Genomic DNA, 15,000 nt, shown 5'->3' with positions numbered 1-15,000 from the left:
ATTTGTTACGTTTTTACTTTTCGTTTGCCAGTGAAATCATTCACGTCTCTTTTTTCTTGTTTTTTTTTTTTTTCTTTCTTTCTTTCTTTCTTTTTTCTTTTTAATTAAAAGAGTAAGAAGTTGCAAGATCGTTCTGCCGATATTTTTTCAAGGATTGAAATCACATTGCGTTATTTTCGTACGATATCGTAGTTCATAAAAATTATACGCGACACATCGGAATTATTGAAGATACAACGGTACTCTATAGAAATTGATTATTAATCTAAAAAAAAAAAAAAAAGAATCATTGTTACCTACATCTGAATATAATGCATATTCTTCTGTGGGTCTGTTAAATAAACCTTGACCTTTTTAAAAATGATTTATCGCGATTAACACAGTTAGCACTCTCGAAAGAGAGAAAAAGAGAACTTAACAGAAAATAACTTCGCGATTAAACCTAGAAGCCTATCTGATAAGGACAAATATAAAATAAAATAAAACAAAGTAATTGGATAAAAAATACACACAATCAAAAAAAAAAGAGAGAGAGAGAGAGAGAGAGAGAGAGAGAGAGAGAGAAAAGAAGCAAGAAGAATCAAGAGGGGAAAGAAAAAAACTAAGAATTGAAGAAAAATCTAACGATTGCGGAGAGAAACTTGGGAGGAGGAAATAAATGAAATAAAACGAAGGAATGAAAGGAGAGAAGAAGAGTAAAAAATAAGAGATAATACAAAATAGATCAAAGAAACAAAAATTCACCAAAACAAAACAAAAAAAAAGATTAAAAACGATGAAAATAATAGAAAGGATAAAAGAATAAAGGGAATAAAAGAAAAGAAACGAAACGAAAAAGTAAGAATTCGTAGACGCGGACCAGCACTCTTCTTCTCGACATATTCTCTCTCTCTTTCTCTCTCTCTCTCTCTCTCTCTGTCCCTCTCTCTCTCTCTCTCTCTCTATCATTTGAACGGAAAGGAACGGCCGATGGCTGTGCTAACCACGGAAGCTGGCCTCGAGGAGCAATGTCGTCCAGTCTTACGAGAGCCTTCTTGCCGGTAAGAACGAGTCCTCTCCCTTTTCCTCCCTCTCTTCTCTCGCTCTATCTATCTATCTATCTCCCTCACTCTCTCTCTCTCTCTCTCTCTCTCTTTCTCTCTCTTCCTCTCTTCTTCGTCTTTGGTCCCTCTACAAGCTATCCCTAACAACGACAGTCGACTTGGACACCACCAGCAACCAGTCTCTCTATCTCTTTCTCTCTCTCTCTCTCTTTCTCACTATATCTCTATTTCTCTCTCTAACAACTTCGGAGAGATGCCTAAAACTTCCAAGAAATTCTTTACAATTTTCTAAACCTTTTCTTCTATTTCGTCTTCTTTTTTTATTATCCTTGTTATTATTATTATTATTATTATTATTTTCTTTTTTGTATATCCTTTTTCTTCTTCTTCTTCTTCTTCTTCTTCTTCTTCTTCATCATTTTCATCTTCATCTTCATATTACTTCCTCTTCCTCTAACGCTAACGTCAAAATCAAAGTTTCAAGTGGATTTTATAAAACATGCTACAGGAACATGGTCCCAGAGGTAATTCTCTATCGCATCCTGAAAGAGGACCTGAAAAAGTGTGACCTTGGTGCATGTGTGCGTGTGTGTATGTACGTGTATGTGCGTGTGTGTATGTACGTGTATGTACGTGTGCCAGACGCAGAGAGATAGAGAGAAAGAGAGAGAGAGAGAGAGAGAGAGAGAGAAAAAGAAAAGACAACTTCGACGCGAACTTTGTGCTAAACTGTGCGTGTTCTCTTCGTGAAAAGATAGAGAAAAATAAAGAAAGAAGTAAAAAAAAAAAATAATATGAAAAAAAGAAAAAGAAATAGACGGAGAGAGAATGGAAAAAGAAATTGAGAGAAATAGTGGATCAATTTTATTTATATTTTGTTTTTATTTTTTTGTCTATTTTTCTGTTCTCTCTCTCTCTCTCTCTCTCTCTCTCTCTTTCTTCGTTACTATTGTTTTTTTTTTTTTTTATTACTTCATCTTCGAGATGTCTTCGAGATCGAGATCTCTTCCTGGTTTTTTCCTCTTCATAAAATCTCTACTCGATTCCTCGAAATCGATTGTTGTAAACAGATAACAGTTTGTAGTCGTTTCTCTTTATTCTTTTTCTCTTTTTCTTTCTTTTCTTTTTTTCTCTCGTGCCTCTCTTCAAGGTCAAAGTTCTACGAGATCATAGAACGATCGTCGCAATCGATAATCGATCGATCATCGATATTATTGTAGACGTGTGAAAGTTCTACGTGATCGTTTCTCATTCTAAAAAAAGGCTACTGTTTTTTTTTTCTATCTTTCTCTTTTTTTTTTTTCTATTTTTTTTTTTTCTTCCAATAATCGTTCGATAAAACTTAATAATATCAACGTTAACAGTTTTGACGATGCAAGGAAAATGTTATTGAAAATGGGTCTGTATCATCTTTGGATCCAAATGAAAGAAATTCTTTTTAATAATTATATTTCAATGAAATATTCTCTTTCTATTCTCGAACTTTGATAAAATTGAAATCATCGTTTGAATAAGGACAAAAACATTTCATTTTGCGTAATCTCGTAATAAATGGAAGAGAGAAGAACGTTATTACTGGTACGACGTTTTCTTAGAACTTAGAATGCTTTTAACGAGATAAGTATAAAGTGCGTTAATAAACGAGAGAGAGAGAGAGAGAGAGAGAGAGAGAGAGAGAGAGAGACGGAGAGAGATGGATGATAAATATGTCTACATCGAATTCTCTCAAATACTTTGCGCCTCGACGAATCGCCTGGCACTGATCATGACGCGAATTACGTATACATATTTCAAACAAACTTAACTTTACTACCACACATATATATATATATTCATATACATATAAATATTCTATATACGCTCGTGTGTATCATAAATATACAAGAAAACATCGATGTTTGTATTACTACAAAGTGTACCATCGAAATTATGCACGTTCGATAGTCTTCCTTCTCCCGTTAGTAAAATTTCTTAAAAAAAAAAAAAAAAAAGTTTATATATACATATGTAAATTGCAATTTGAAGAAAGAATATATTAAACGTGAGAAAATAATTTTTTTTATCATTATTGAAAAAAAAAAAAAAAGCAAAGAAAAAAAAAAAGAAAAAAATTGTTCGAACTCTCTTTAGTTTTTACAGAAAATACGGCCGTATCGCACGATTTAATTTTGAAATGGAAATAATCCATTAACAAATATAATAATAATAATAATAATAATAATAATAATAATAATAATAATTAAAAAAAAAAGAAAGTATCCGTAAAAAAAATCAAAGGTCCCAGTGTAAATCTCGACGAAACGTCTGCGTTTTGTCTCGTCTCTCCTATAGAAAAGAGAACTGCATAGGAATTAATGTAAATACATATGTAGATACGTACATATATACGGTGACGCACGTTGTCCCTGATATCGGTACAAATATGGTCCGATCGGCCGTTCACACGAATGCCCACCCTGTATACGTATACGTATATATACTACTATTAACATACATACGTATCTCACTTTACTCATTGGCGTTAACACACGGCGTTCTTACACTCTCTTATACGCATACATATCGATCATTAAAAAACAAACTGTGTTTTCATTCGAATGCATTCAGAACGCATTGCTTTTCTCAAGGAATCCATCCAACCAACCAATCAACTACGATAAGAAAATCCATGCGTCCTGCATTAGAACGCTTTTATTATACAGACTTATGGTTTATGCTTGGAATTCATTCTTTCGCGATTATTCTAACTGATAAGGGTACACATAATAGAGACTAGTTAGTTCAGTCTAAAATTTTACTCGAGCTTTATACACTCGCGATATCGCATTCTTTTTTTGTCGAGTATCACTCGACATGCACTTTGTCGAGTAACGGTCGACATGCATTTTGTCGAGTATCACTCGACATGCACTTTGTCGAGTATCACTCGACATGCATTTTGTCGAGTAACGGTCGACATGCATTTTGTCGAGTATCACTCGACATGCATTTTGTCGAGTAACGGTCGACACGCGTTTCGTCGCCTATTTCATTGGGCATTTAATTTTGTCGAGTGACACTCGACATTTAACTTTTGTCGAACTGCTATCATTACTATTCTCTCTTTTTTTCACTCGAGTGAAAACTCGCGATTGAAATTTTTTCCGACGACGAAAAAAACGACGTTTTAAATAAACAACAACAACAACAACAACAACAACAACAACAACAACAATAATAACAATAATAATGAAAAGAAAGAAAAAAAATGGAACGAAAGACAAACGGGTTGTTAAACGTAACATAAAACTCGTTCTTCGATCTTTCAAGTTCTCTCCTTAATAAAAAAATTCGTACAGATAAATCCTTCGCCGCTTTCTTTCTTTCGTTGCTTCGAAGAAAAAAAAAAAAAAAAAAAAAAGAAAAAGAAAAAAGAGAAGAAAAAACAAACAAAAAAGAAATTCAGCTTCTCCGATTCGCGATTAAAACTAACGTAGTCCTCCTCGAAGCGTGTCCTTCGAGTTCGTAGCCATCTTTGGCCAAAGGGAAGGGCGTTTACTCCTTTCTTTATTCGTTCCTTCGTTTATTCGCTTACCTGCTTGCTTCCTTGCTTATTTGTTTCCTTCCTTCCTTGCTTGCTTCCTTCCTTCCTTCTTTGCGTACTTGCTTGCTTACTTGCTTGTTTGTTTGCTTCTTTGCTTGTTTACTTGCTTCGTTGCTTGCTCGCTCGCGAAGAACTCGATTCGCGGTTAAAAACGAATCGTAGGAAGGATTCCCAGGAATGCGAAGATGATAATGCACCGTTAGTTGCTAATAGCCCGTCTGCACCATGAGGCTCTCTTTGTCACACCTCTCTCTTTCTCTCTCTCTCTCTCTCTCTCTCTTTTTCTGACACACACATATACACGTAGAAAGAGAGAGAGAGAGAGAGAGAGAGAAAGAGAGAGAGAGAGAGAGAGAGAGAGATGATAAAATTCTTATCCTTTCAAAGCTCTGAGAACCAGGAAATATCACAGCTTCAGAATGTACCTGTTAAAATCATTCGATCGAATCGTACGATCGTTTCATAACGGACTCATAACCAAGTTTATCGATCCTGTTCGATTATTATACTTTTTGATTTCTTCCTTCTTCCTCCTTCCTCTTTTTTCTTTTTTTCATCTTGATTTATTGCTCAGAATTATTCAAAATGATAGGATTATTCGATCTCAAACGTCGATCGTTTTTCAAGAGGCTAGTAAAAATAATATTCTTAAATAACATTCAAGAATATTGGGAATGATTTCTACGAGATTTTTTTTCTTGAAATACTAAGAACGAAAGACGTTCGTTTTTTACGTTATAATAAAGATCGATCGTTATCTTCTTTTCGAAACTTTTCAATTACTTTTCGTGATTGATTTTACTATTTGACAAGAGAAAAAAAAAAAACGAAGAAAGGAAAGAAGGTTTTGTTGAATAAAAAAAACTTTCGTCCGCCATTTTATAAGAATCGAATGGTCCATAAATTTGATAAAGAGAAAATTTTTGGGAATACACCTACGTAAATCACATCCTACGCTTATTTGTATGATATAGTATACCATACCTATATGTATTGAAATGTATATATATTACAATCTTTACATATACATATATATATATATATATATATTCTCATGCATACATATATATTTCAACGTTTTCTCTATTTTCAGATTCGGTAAATGATAGAATGGACAATTGTGGAGGCGGTCAACGGCTGCCCCCAGATGGGGACGAGTTTCCTGCAGCATATCAAGAATTTGCCAACGATAACGCAACCCAACACGAATACCGATTTCCAACAAACTCCTCGACAACTGCTATAACGAGTACGACCACCTCCTCAATGGCGACTACAACGACTATGAATAACAACAACAACAATAATAATAATAACAACAACAACAACAACAACAACAATAATAATAATAACAATAATACAGACAACAATAGCTTTCGTTTGTACGAAAACGATAAAAAATCATTCGCCGTGAAAGATAATTTCAAGGTGCTCGCGAACGACAGCAACAACGTTGTCGGTTCGAGGAGCGAAAAGAATTATTTTGACTCGGCAGGGGATGAAAAATGTGGAAATAGAAATTTGTCAAACTCGATCGGTCACAACAGCCAATCCGAAATTAACAGCTCACCGATTACAAACGGAGAGACCATATTAGTTTCGGAAAAGAAAATCGAAATAGCTGCTTATTATCACAAAGATATACCAACGATTGAGACAGAGATCAAAATTCGAGCTGACGAAATTTCTAACGAAGTTCCGCCACCATTACCATTAACAGGTAACGATTGATCGTATAACAATCTATATTTTCATTTGAAAATGATCCATAGAATTTGCAATTACTAATAACTATATAATTATTTTCATTTAGGTCCGCCTAAATTGGAACAATCGAATTTATCTGTGAGGAACATCGATCAATCATCGTCCAAGAAATTCTCGTTGAACGTCGATCCTTGGAGACAAGACGACAAATCGGAACGATCGGTCAGAGACAAGATCGCAATGTTCTCGTCGCAAAGTAGTTTGGATGCACCTTTGTTCCCTAACGCTGTAAACGTGTCAACTGTGACCGGAAACGTTAGAAAATTATCGAAATACAAATCGAGCGAGGATGTTTGTTCCGACGACAAATGTCTTAATCAAAAGGAAAGAAGTTCGTTTTTTTCAGACAGAACTCAAAGTTCCTTCGACTTGACCGATTCGGTTAAAAGTTATTCTCAAGAGAGTTCGCCCAGTAAGAGATATCCAAGTAGTTCGAAAATGGCACCGACAACGCCACCACCTGTACCTCAAAAACCAACGATAACGGCGACTACCAATGATACAAAAAATTATGTGACATCGTTGACGAATAAATCTTATTCCCCGTCCGCCGTTACGATCACGTCGCCAGACAACATTCAAAGTACAACGAAATTATACTCCTCGTTGTTGAACAGTCCGACGACTAGCCCAACGAAAACAACGTCGACAACGCCAGTTTTAACGCGTGCGACTAGTTTCTCTGGATCAAGTTCGTTTACTCAAGAACGTACATCGGGGAACAACAACGATGTGCCTAACGGTAATAATCAAGTGTCCAGAACGAATTCGTTGGTTTCTACTTTTAGAAGAAACAGCGAGGATATGAGAAGAACTAGCTTGAATCAGCTGATCGAACAGAGAAGACGATCGATCTCGAAGTTACGTGGTTTGGTGATTCCTGAGAAGGAGACTGTACCTATCGAACAGCCTATCGTTGATTTGCCAGAGATCAAGTCACGTAACTCTATACTACTCAGTCAGGTTGGTCTAAAAAAAAATAAAATAAAGATTATTAATACATCGATTGTTGTTAGATATTTTGATTTATACATGCATACGTATATGTACATATATTGTTTTTTTTAATTTCGTAGTTACCTAAAGCAAACATACAGGACAAATGGGGATCGCAAAGTTCGATAGCAAGTAATACAAGTTCGGCAAGTGTCCCGTTGAAAGCTACAACGTCTTTCAAGATGCCAGCTCCTCAGATAAACTCGAAATATTCGCCAGCTTTTAAAAGGAAGAGTCTGACGGTATACGGTTCCTCCAGTAATACAATAAATTCTTCTGCGTACATGACAAAGAATTGTCAGGGTAGTAATGCAAGTAGCAATACGAGTAATACCTTGTCAGAACCACCTAAAAGTTTAGAAAGTATATGTAGTCCGACGAGGAGCGATTACAGTTTTGAATTCGTATCAGCGAGCAATTCTCCAGACGTTTTACGTGGCAGGCAGAGAATGAATGCGCCGAGAAAGACGCGTAACGATTACGATGACTCTGACAATGACTCGGCAGTGAGTAGTTCTCAGAGTAGTATATCACGTGGTTTCAGTCCACCCATGTCACCTGTCCCATCGGAGAGATCAACTGTTTCGTCGGAAAGATCTTACGTGTCGACCGAGATGAATTATCAACGTCGATCTTTCATCATAGACACCTCGAACAAGGCTTTCGTAAAGACTGAAAATGAATCGATAAGTAATACCGAACAATATAACGCTAGAGCTAACATTCTAAATAACGAAAGGACATACGTTTCGTCGGAAAGATCATCATCGTCTAGCAGTAGTAGTACCAGTTCTGATCCACGTTCACCTCAGCCGATAGACGCAACAAGGAATTCGCAAATTCCTCAAAGGCAAACCTTGAGAAGATCAAACAGTAACGAAACAAATTGTAGTACCTCGTCGACTTTGACGTCGGGCTCGCAGGCTAGTGCAGAGTCATTATCAAGAAGAGTACTTAAGCCACAGAGCGTTGAGGCAATAAACAGGAAGAATATATTGGCTAGCGCAAGATGTCGAAGTGGTAGAGACTTGAACGGTTCTCCATTAATCCAAAGAAAGTTCTCCGACGAAGAGGACACGCATCCTGAGAATAGTGGTACCGTTAGAAGAAAGAATAATTCTAACAATAATGGTGTCCCCAAACAGGATATCAAGATAGCTTACATCGAAGTTACTGATTCCTTCTTAGAGGAAGATGATCAGTTACAAAGGAAGATCGAAGAACCTAAATTACCTCCTAAAAGAACTATCATCACGCCAGCTGTGAGACCACCGAAATCAGAGATGTTGGAACCTTCAAACGACTTGAAGAAATGGGTTAGAGCTGAAGCCAAAGCTTTGGCTAGGTCGGCAGAAGAAAAGTTAGCTAATACGATGGAAAAAGATAATCCAGTGAGCTTGAAAAGTCAAACTGTATCCCGTGGTAACAACGAACAATACAATTCGAACGACTTAGGCCTGAAAAATAGGTCTGTCCAAAAGGAAACCGAAGATATTTCACAAGAAACTATGAAACAAAGATGTAAGGTCAGTTCTCCGATAAAAAAGACACAGGAAGATCAGAACGATCTCTTGACTATCCTAACAACGAGAAGTAGATCAAGATCAGCGATACACGTGGACGATGGTAGTTTCGGTAGATCAAAAAGTCAAATGAGCTTGGAGGATATACTAAGTGCAAAGGTAGAAACTCCATGTCCAAAATTGTTACGAACGCAAAGTATCGAAGGTAGAACGGAGAATGGTAGTGGTTTATCCTTCCACAGACCTAGTCCAGAATCAAGGGACGGTAATCGTTTTACCAAGAAGACGCCGACTCATTCTAATGATTCCTGGCGAGAGGATAAACCATTCGTCTCGAAGATACCAACGTTAGGTAGATCGAGAATCTTAGATAACAACGACGAAACAGACATAATAGAGAAATCGAAGAGCAATGCGTCAAAGATCCCAACAGCTAGGAATTTAGGTAGACGTAGCGTCAGTGTAACCGACATGAAGAAGGCTTTGGATAAGATAGATGCGACCACCAATGGTCAGAATCAGCAACAAGTAACACCAGCTTCGTCTCACAATCGATTTCCAAGTTTGGATAGTAGCATTGACGAGAACGTGTCATCTATTGGAACAGAAACGGACAACGAAAGATTTTGTGGAGAACAGTTCGGTAGTATAAGTTCATTGGCTAGCAGTACTAGCTTGATTTCACAACAAGAATTAGCTCAGCTCGTCGAAGAAGCTAGCCTAGAGGAAGCTCGTTGTGCTCATGACGTGATAGTAGTCTTACTTCACAAAGAAAATCCTACAGGAAGTGTTGGGATAACTTTGGCAGGTGGAGCTGATTGCGAAGTCAAAGAGATTACCGTTCATCGTGTGTTAGCTCATTCCATTGCCGACAAGGACGGTCGTGTTCAAAGAGGAGACAGAATACTTAGTATAAATGGTAGGAGTACACGTGGTCTCACGCATAGAGAGAGCCTAACTGTTTTGAAGCAACCAAGATCAGAAGTTGTCTTGGTTGTATCTAGAGCGAGAATCGAAGAAGGATGTAAATTGAGATCAAGGACTGCCAGTGTCGAAACTATTGTTGAAGGTAACGATTGCTTCTCATATGTCGTTAGTCTGAAACATAGTGGATTCAACTATTAATACGACAATGAATATACTTGAAAATTATTTCCACTTTTAATTCTATCTAAAAGAAGATACTGATTTTTCTAGGATTCGAAATAAATACGGTAGAAGATACTGCTTGGGGTCCACCATCAATGGTCGCAGTTTACAAAGATGGAGCTGGCCTTGGATTCAGTTTAGAGGGAGGACGAGATAGTCCTCTCGGAGACAGGCCCTTGGTAATAAAGAAAATATTTACTGGTGAGTTTATTTCTACGTTTTCTAAACCTATACTAGATCTGGAAATAATCTTAATCGAATTATTCCTATTTCCTAATAAATCAGGAGGTGCTGCTGAAAAAACAGGTGCCTTAAAGGCAGGGGACCAATTACTAGAAGTAAACGGTAGTGACGTTACAAGAATGTCGAGGATAGAAGCTTGGTCTCTGATGAAAAAATTACACGACGGTGAAGTGAACCTCCTAGTCAGGCACCCTGCCACCAAGTCCTCGTGAATCATAGTAAATTATAATGGACTTCCCTTGTTTTCACATCATGGGATTCAGTTATCAAGAAATTATCAATTTCTAAGATCAGAGTTATCTCGATTGTCGACGAGAGAATCGATACACACGATTAAAAAGAAAAATTATATATGTATATGTATACGTACATCTATATATATATATATATATATATATATATATATATATATATATATATATATATACGTACATATATATATATATATAATCTATTTTGTTTGTTTTGAGGTTATGCCATGTACGAGAAAGTACAATATTTGCTAAAATAATCGACAAAAGGAATGCATTTACTTACTTGAACTTTCGATACATAACCTTAAAAAATTAGTGCTGACAGTGCAATAATACTATCGACGTTAAATAGTTCGTATAGTTGAATCCTAAATCCTCGCTAATTAAGTCATATTTACCGCCGTAGTTAAACATTTAACTGCGTAACGCGTAAATAATACTGAATATTTCATAATAGTTTTTTCCCTCGTCCCCTACCCCTCACCCTCCTTAGAGGCTCTCTTTTTACCAGAATATATATACAATCTATAAAGAGATCAAACAGCTTAATAGTTTCTCCAATGAGTATATATAACGCAGTGCATCACGGATTTGCATAATTATTAATTAATAAAATATATGTTATAAGATTTTGTTAACCTGAAAAAATTATTATTATTATTATTATTATTATTATTATTATTATTATTATTATTATTATTATTATGATTTATCATGTTACGTTGCTTCTTAATACAAAACATTCTTCGTTTCTTCGTCTAAATGTGTAAAAAATTATTAAAAATTTACTTATATCGATTATGTTATAAAACCTTTATTGCTATGGATATGCTTATATAAACAAAACAAAAAAAACATAAAAAAAAGAACAAAAAAATATAATTTATAAAATTTTGGCATCTTTTCTAATCTTCATTGTTAGGCATATTTGTAAATAAAAAATGAAAGAGAAATAATCATGAAAAAATATAAAGAATGAAGCAATATTTAACAAAGTGACATAGATAATATAAAGATGTTGTGTGTTAACATAAGGAAAATATATTAATATTGGATTATATTTAAATTTCAGATAGTGTTCCAGGGATCTGTGTGAGTTTGTAAAAAATTGTACTGTGATATGTATGCGTGACGTTATTTAATAAGATAAATTAACAAAAGAAGAAAAAAAAAAAGAAAAGAAAGAAAAGTCAAGTATGAGATAAACTATAATTATTTTTTTGCTCTAATCGGATATCGATTACAATATACGATTTACGGTTAACTTCTGCATAAAGTTGGTATTGTCTAATCCTAATGATAATTACAATTATCAAATAATTTCTACATACATATCTAAATACAGCAATTTATAAACAAAACCCATGTCTCAGTGTATTTTCTAATATAAAAAGAAAAAGAAAAAAGATAAAAAAAAAAAAAGATAAGAAATAAAAGAGATGGGTGAAGATCAAACTTTTTGTATACATTCGTATAATCGACATAAAGTAAAAGGGATTTTGTAATATTTTTCTACAAGCTTAGATCTTGTAAAAATAATATTATTTCATAGCGCTAAAATCAACTGATAATATTTTTCTTATCAAACGGTGTGTCATAAATAAATAAATAAATAAATCAATATATTTTGATAAAAATTATCCCAGTCGATATATAGCTCTTGCTTATATAAGAAATTTATTAATATATATCTACTTACAATATAACCTAATACCAATACGATTTTTTAGGTGTACGATCTTCCTTGATACCCATATTATCCATAATATCCATTTCAAAAGTTTTTAAAGCTGGCTAAAAGTATAGTAACATATTATAAGTAAACTTGATTAGATTATGTCATATTACTCAATGATAGAATAACGCTTACTTTGAATGTTACTTTTGCTACTTCCTCTTTAGGTGTATCTTTACTTTGATCTTTATAAAGCTTTGGAAGCTTATAATCTATCGTTTCCAACGCGGATTCAGGAATTGGAATTATCCTACCAGTTCTAACCGATACACGTACTTTCTCACCTTCATCCGTATACCTCCATTCTATCTTAGTTCCATTCCTAATGACAAAACGTATTACAACGTAATAAAAGATAGATTAATAGTCTCTTAATATACATACAAATCGTGAGGATCAACCAAAGCGACGTCTGTGGTAACTAATAATGGTTGTTCCACCGATACATGTATTCCAGGAAATGTTTTAGTTTTTCCAACGTGTTCTAATTTGGTATTAAGACCTTCTACGATAACCCAATTCCTTTCCTGTATTATTTCTTTGACTATACCTTGTTTACCTTTATCCTTTCCTACTAATATTTCGACCTATGATAAATAACAATAGTATCTTCGTAGTTTATAAATAACAAATAAAGTAATAATAAGAAGGTAGAAAATAACCTATTACTATGAAATAAGATATTTCATTACCCTGTCGCCACGAAAGAAACTCCAATCTTTTATAGGTTCCACATGTATGTAAGGAGGTAATTTCATTTTACTATTTTCTAACTTAAAATTATTCGTCCATGGTTTATAAATAGAAAACCAGTAACGTTTACGTTCGTGAGTTCGTCGAAGATATTGCGGTTTGCCTCGAGGAGTTCGCCAATAAACCTAATTTATAATATATATAAATATACGTAATATAAGCGAATACAATGATATGACAATATTTTATAATAAACGTATCAGCGTATCTAATAAGAAATAAGTAAAATGACGCACTTGTCGCATAGTACGTTCTATGTAGGAATCGGGCAAATTAGAATATTTCTTCGTCCATTCTGCTACTCTTGTAAATAAATTATTAGTTAACCTCATAATTCGTTTTTAACGCTACAGAGATTTATGTAATAAAAAGAAAATATATAAACGACGATAAATCTATGTTTCTAATCGCACGGTTAAACTCACACGCGTAACTAATTATTTACGTAACAGTCTTACCAACATTATCATAATAAATGTTTAACATAATTTTGGACAAATCTATAATTGCGCATTTGATAATAAAATATGTTTATTATTGACGTGAATGTTAAGTTTGCATGACGTCATGCATAAATCAAATCAATCATCTAATAAAACAAATAAACGATATTGTCAGTAAAGAAAAAAAGCGCGAAATTCGAAAACATTATTGTAAGATTATATAATAAATTTTAATGTTTAAATCTATCAATTATTTATTGCTCAAACAAATTAATATTCTTATATCATTAATAACTCCATCGAATGTGTCACGTTAATATGTTGAACTAATTAAAAAATGTATCTATATTTTGCTTCTTTATTAATTTATTTAACGATATGATAGAATATCGTTATTACGATATAAAGGGAATATTTAATGAGAAAAAAAAAAATAAGAAAATAATAAAATAATCATAAAGACGATCTAAAGTATTAAAAATATTTTCGTATGTATCGATGTTGTGTACTACGTGCCGTTGGCTTATATATAAATACATGCTAACGAGTAACACATACTGTTTGAAATAAAAATTGAAAATGTTGACTGTGATCATTAAAAGGACTGTTTCTCGATTAGATTTACGAAACTTGTATGTATCCGTAGCATGTAATAATTATATATTGAGAACGAAAAGATATCAATCCAAAGAATTAATATTGCCGTCTATAACCTCCAAAGGAAATATAATATATAGAAATTTTTCTCAAAACGAGGAAAAGAAGAAAGAAAAAAAAGAATTTTTGCCACAACTTATACCTGGTCCCATTATTATGACATATTCTATTTTTAATACCTTTAAAATGCGTTTCCTTCAATTACTTATACCTACTTTAACGAAGGATTCAGAGTTTAAGTTGAGAGATATTATGGATTCTGCTAGAAAAGTAAGTTAAATATTACATTTCATCACATTATTTATATTCCTAATTAAAATTTTTATACGAAAAGAAATTATTTCTCTAATAAAAATAATTACATAAGATCGAAGTAATTGATACGGTACAATTAATTAATGAAATTACTTTTAGGCAGCTTCGATGGTATCAATAGCATTAGCGAATAAAGATTATAATTCTTTATACAATCTTGTAGATATTAGCGTATTACAAATCTTAAAGTCAAAAGTAGACACATTAACCGAAGAACAAAGAAAACTTATTGCTATGACAGAAGAAAGTATATTTTTATGTTTCCCTTATAATCTTAACTTCATAATGGATTCAGAAGGTAATTGAATTAGTATAGAAATAGAGATAGTCTAATATCTTTGAAAAAGGTATTTTGTTTCATATATATTGTCTTATAGATAATGTAACTGTAGTATTGGAATTGGTTATACATTATGCGCCAGGCATGGATCTTAACGATATCTTTTCTAAAAGTAAGTTTATTCAATTTACGAGAATTGAACATAAGTGTGTAAGCAATTATACATTTACACGAGATTATAGGCAAGGTAAAGATACTT

At 33.7% G+C, this 15,000-nt stretch overlaps 3 protein-coding genes across 7 annotated transcripts in view; 2 read left to right on the top strand and 1 right to left on the bottom strand.

Annotated features, from left to right (window-relative positions):
• LOC122636655 overlaps window positions 1-10,637 on the top strand; it is a 49,601-nt gene extending 38,964 nt beyond the window's left edge. For both annotated transcript variants that reach the window (XM_043828134.1, XM_043828133.1), the window contains exons 7-11: window positions 5,720-6,346; window positions 6,440-7,356; window positions 7,470-9,981; window positions 10,110-10,262; window positions 10,347-10,637. In XM_043828134.1, the coding sequence (XP_043684069.1) occupies window positions 5,720-6,346; window positions 6,440-7,356; window positions 7,470-9,981; window positions 10,110-10,262; window positions 10,347-10,516 (4,379 nt within the window). In that variant the 3' untranslated portion in view covers window positions 10,517-10,637. The remainder of the gene's footprint in view (window positions 1-5,719; window positions 6,347-6,439; window positions 7,357-7,469; window positions 9,982-10,109; window positions 10,263-10,346) is intronic.
• Window positions 1-13,502, bottom strand: part of LOC122636680 (probable 39S ribosomal protein L24, mitochondrial) — a 36,695-nt gene extending 23,193 nt beyond the window's left edge. For 3 of the 4 annotated variants that reach the window (XM_043828196.1, XM_043828198.1, XM_043828197.1), the window contains exons 1-5: window positions 13,283-13,502; window positions 12,986-13,171; window positions 12,678-12,880; window positions 12,429-12,615; window positions 12,258-12,352 (exon numbers count right to left, since the gene is read on the bottom strand). In XM_043828196.1, the coding sequence (XP_043684131.1) occupies window positions 12,266-12,352; window positions 12,429-12,615; window positions 12,678-12,880; window positions 12,986-13,171; window positions 13,283-13,378 (759 nt within the window). In that variant the 5' untranslated portion in view covers window positions 13,379-13,502 and the 3' untranslated portion in view covers window positions 12,258-12,265. Of the gene's footprint in view, window positions 1-12,210; window positions 12,353-12,428; window positions 12,616-12,677; window positions 12,881-12,985; window positions 13,172-13,282 lie in introns of those variants that run through there. The other variant, XM_043828195.1, reaches the window with a different exon arrangement.
• A 471-nt stretch (window positions 13,503-13,973) lies between these two features.
• Window positions 13,974-15,000, top strand: part of LOC122636681 — a 1,155-nt gene continuing 128 nt past the window's right edge. The window contains exons 1-3 of the mRNA XM_043828199.1: window positions 13,974-14,416; window positions 14,561-14,759; window positions 14,839-15,000. The exon at window positions 14,839-15,000 is cut by the window's right edge and continues 128 nt beyond it. Coding sequence (XP_043684134.1) covers window positions 14,069-14,416; window positions 14,561-14,759; window positions 14,839-15,000 — 709 coding nt within the window. The 5' untranslated portion in view covers window positions 13,974-14,068. The remainder of the gene's footprint in view (window positions 14,417-14,560; window positions 14,760-14,838) is intronic.

This window comes from Vespula pensylvanica, chromosome 23 (genome assembly GCF_014466175.1).
Source record: "Vespula pensylvanica isolate Volc-1 chromosome 23, ASM1446617v1, whole genome shotgun sequence".
Classification (NCBI taxonomy): Eukaryota; Metazoa; Arthropoda; class Insecta; order Hymenoptera; family Vespidae; genus Vespula; species Vespula pensylvanica.
Note: the sequence above shows the minus strand (reverse complement) of the source record. Positions and strands in the feature narration are given on the sequence as shown.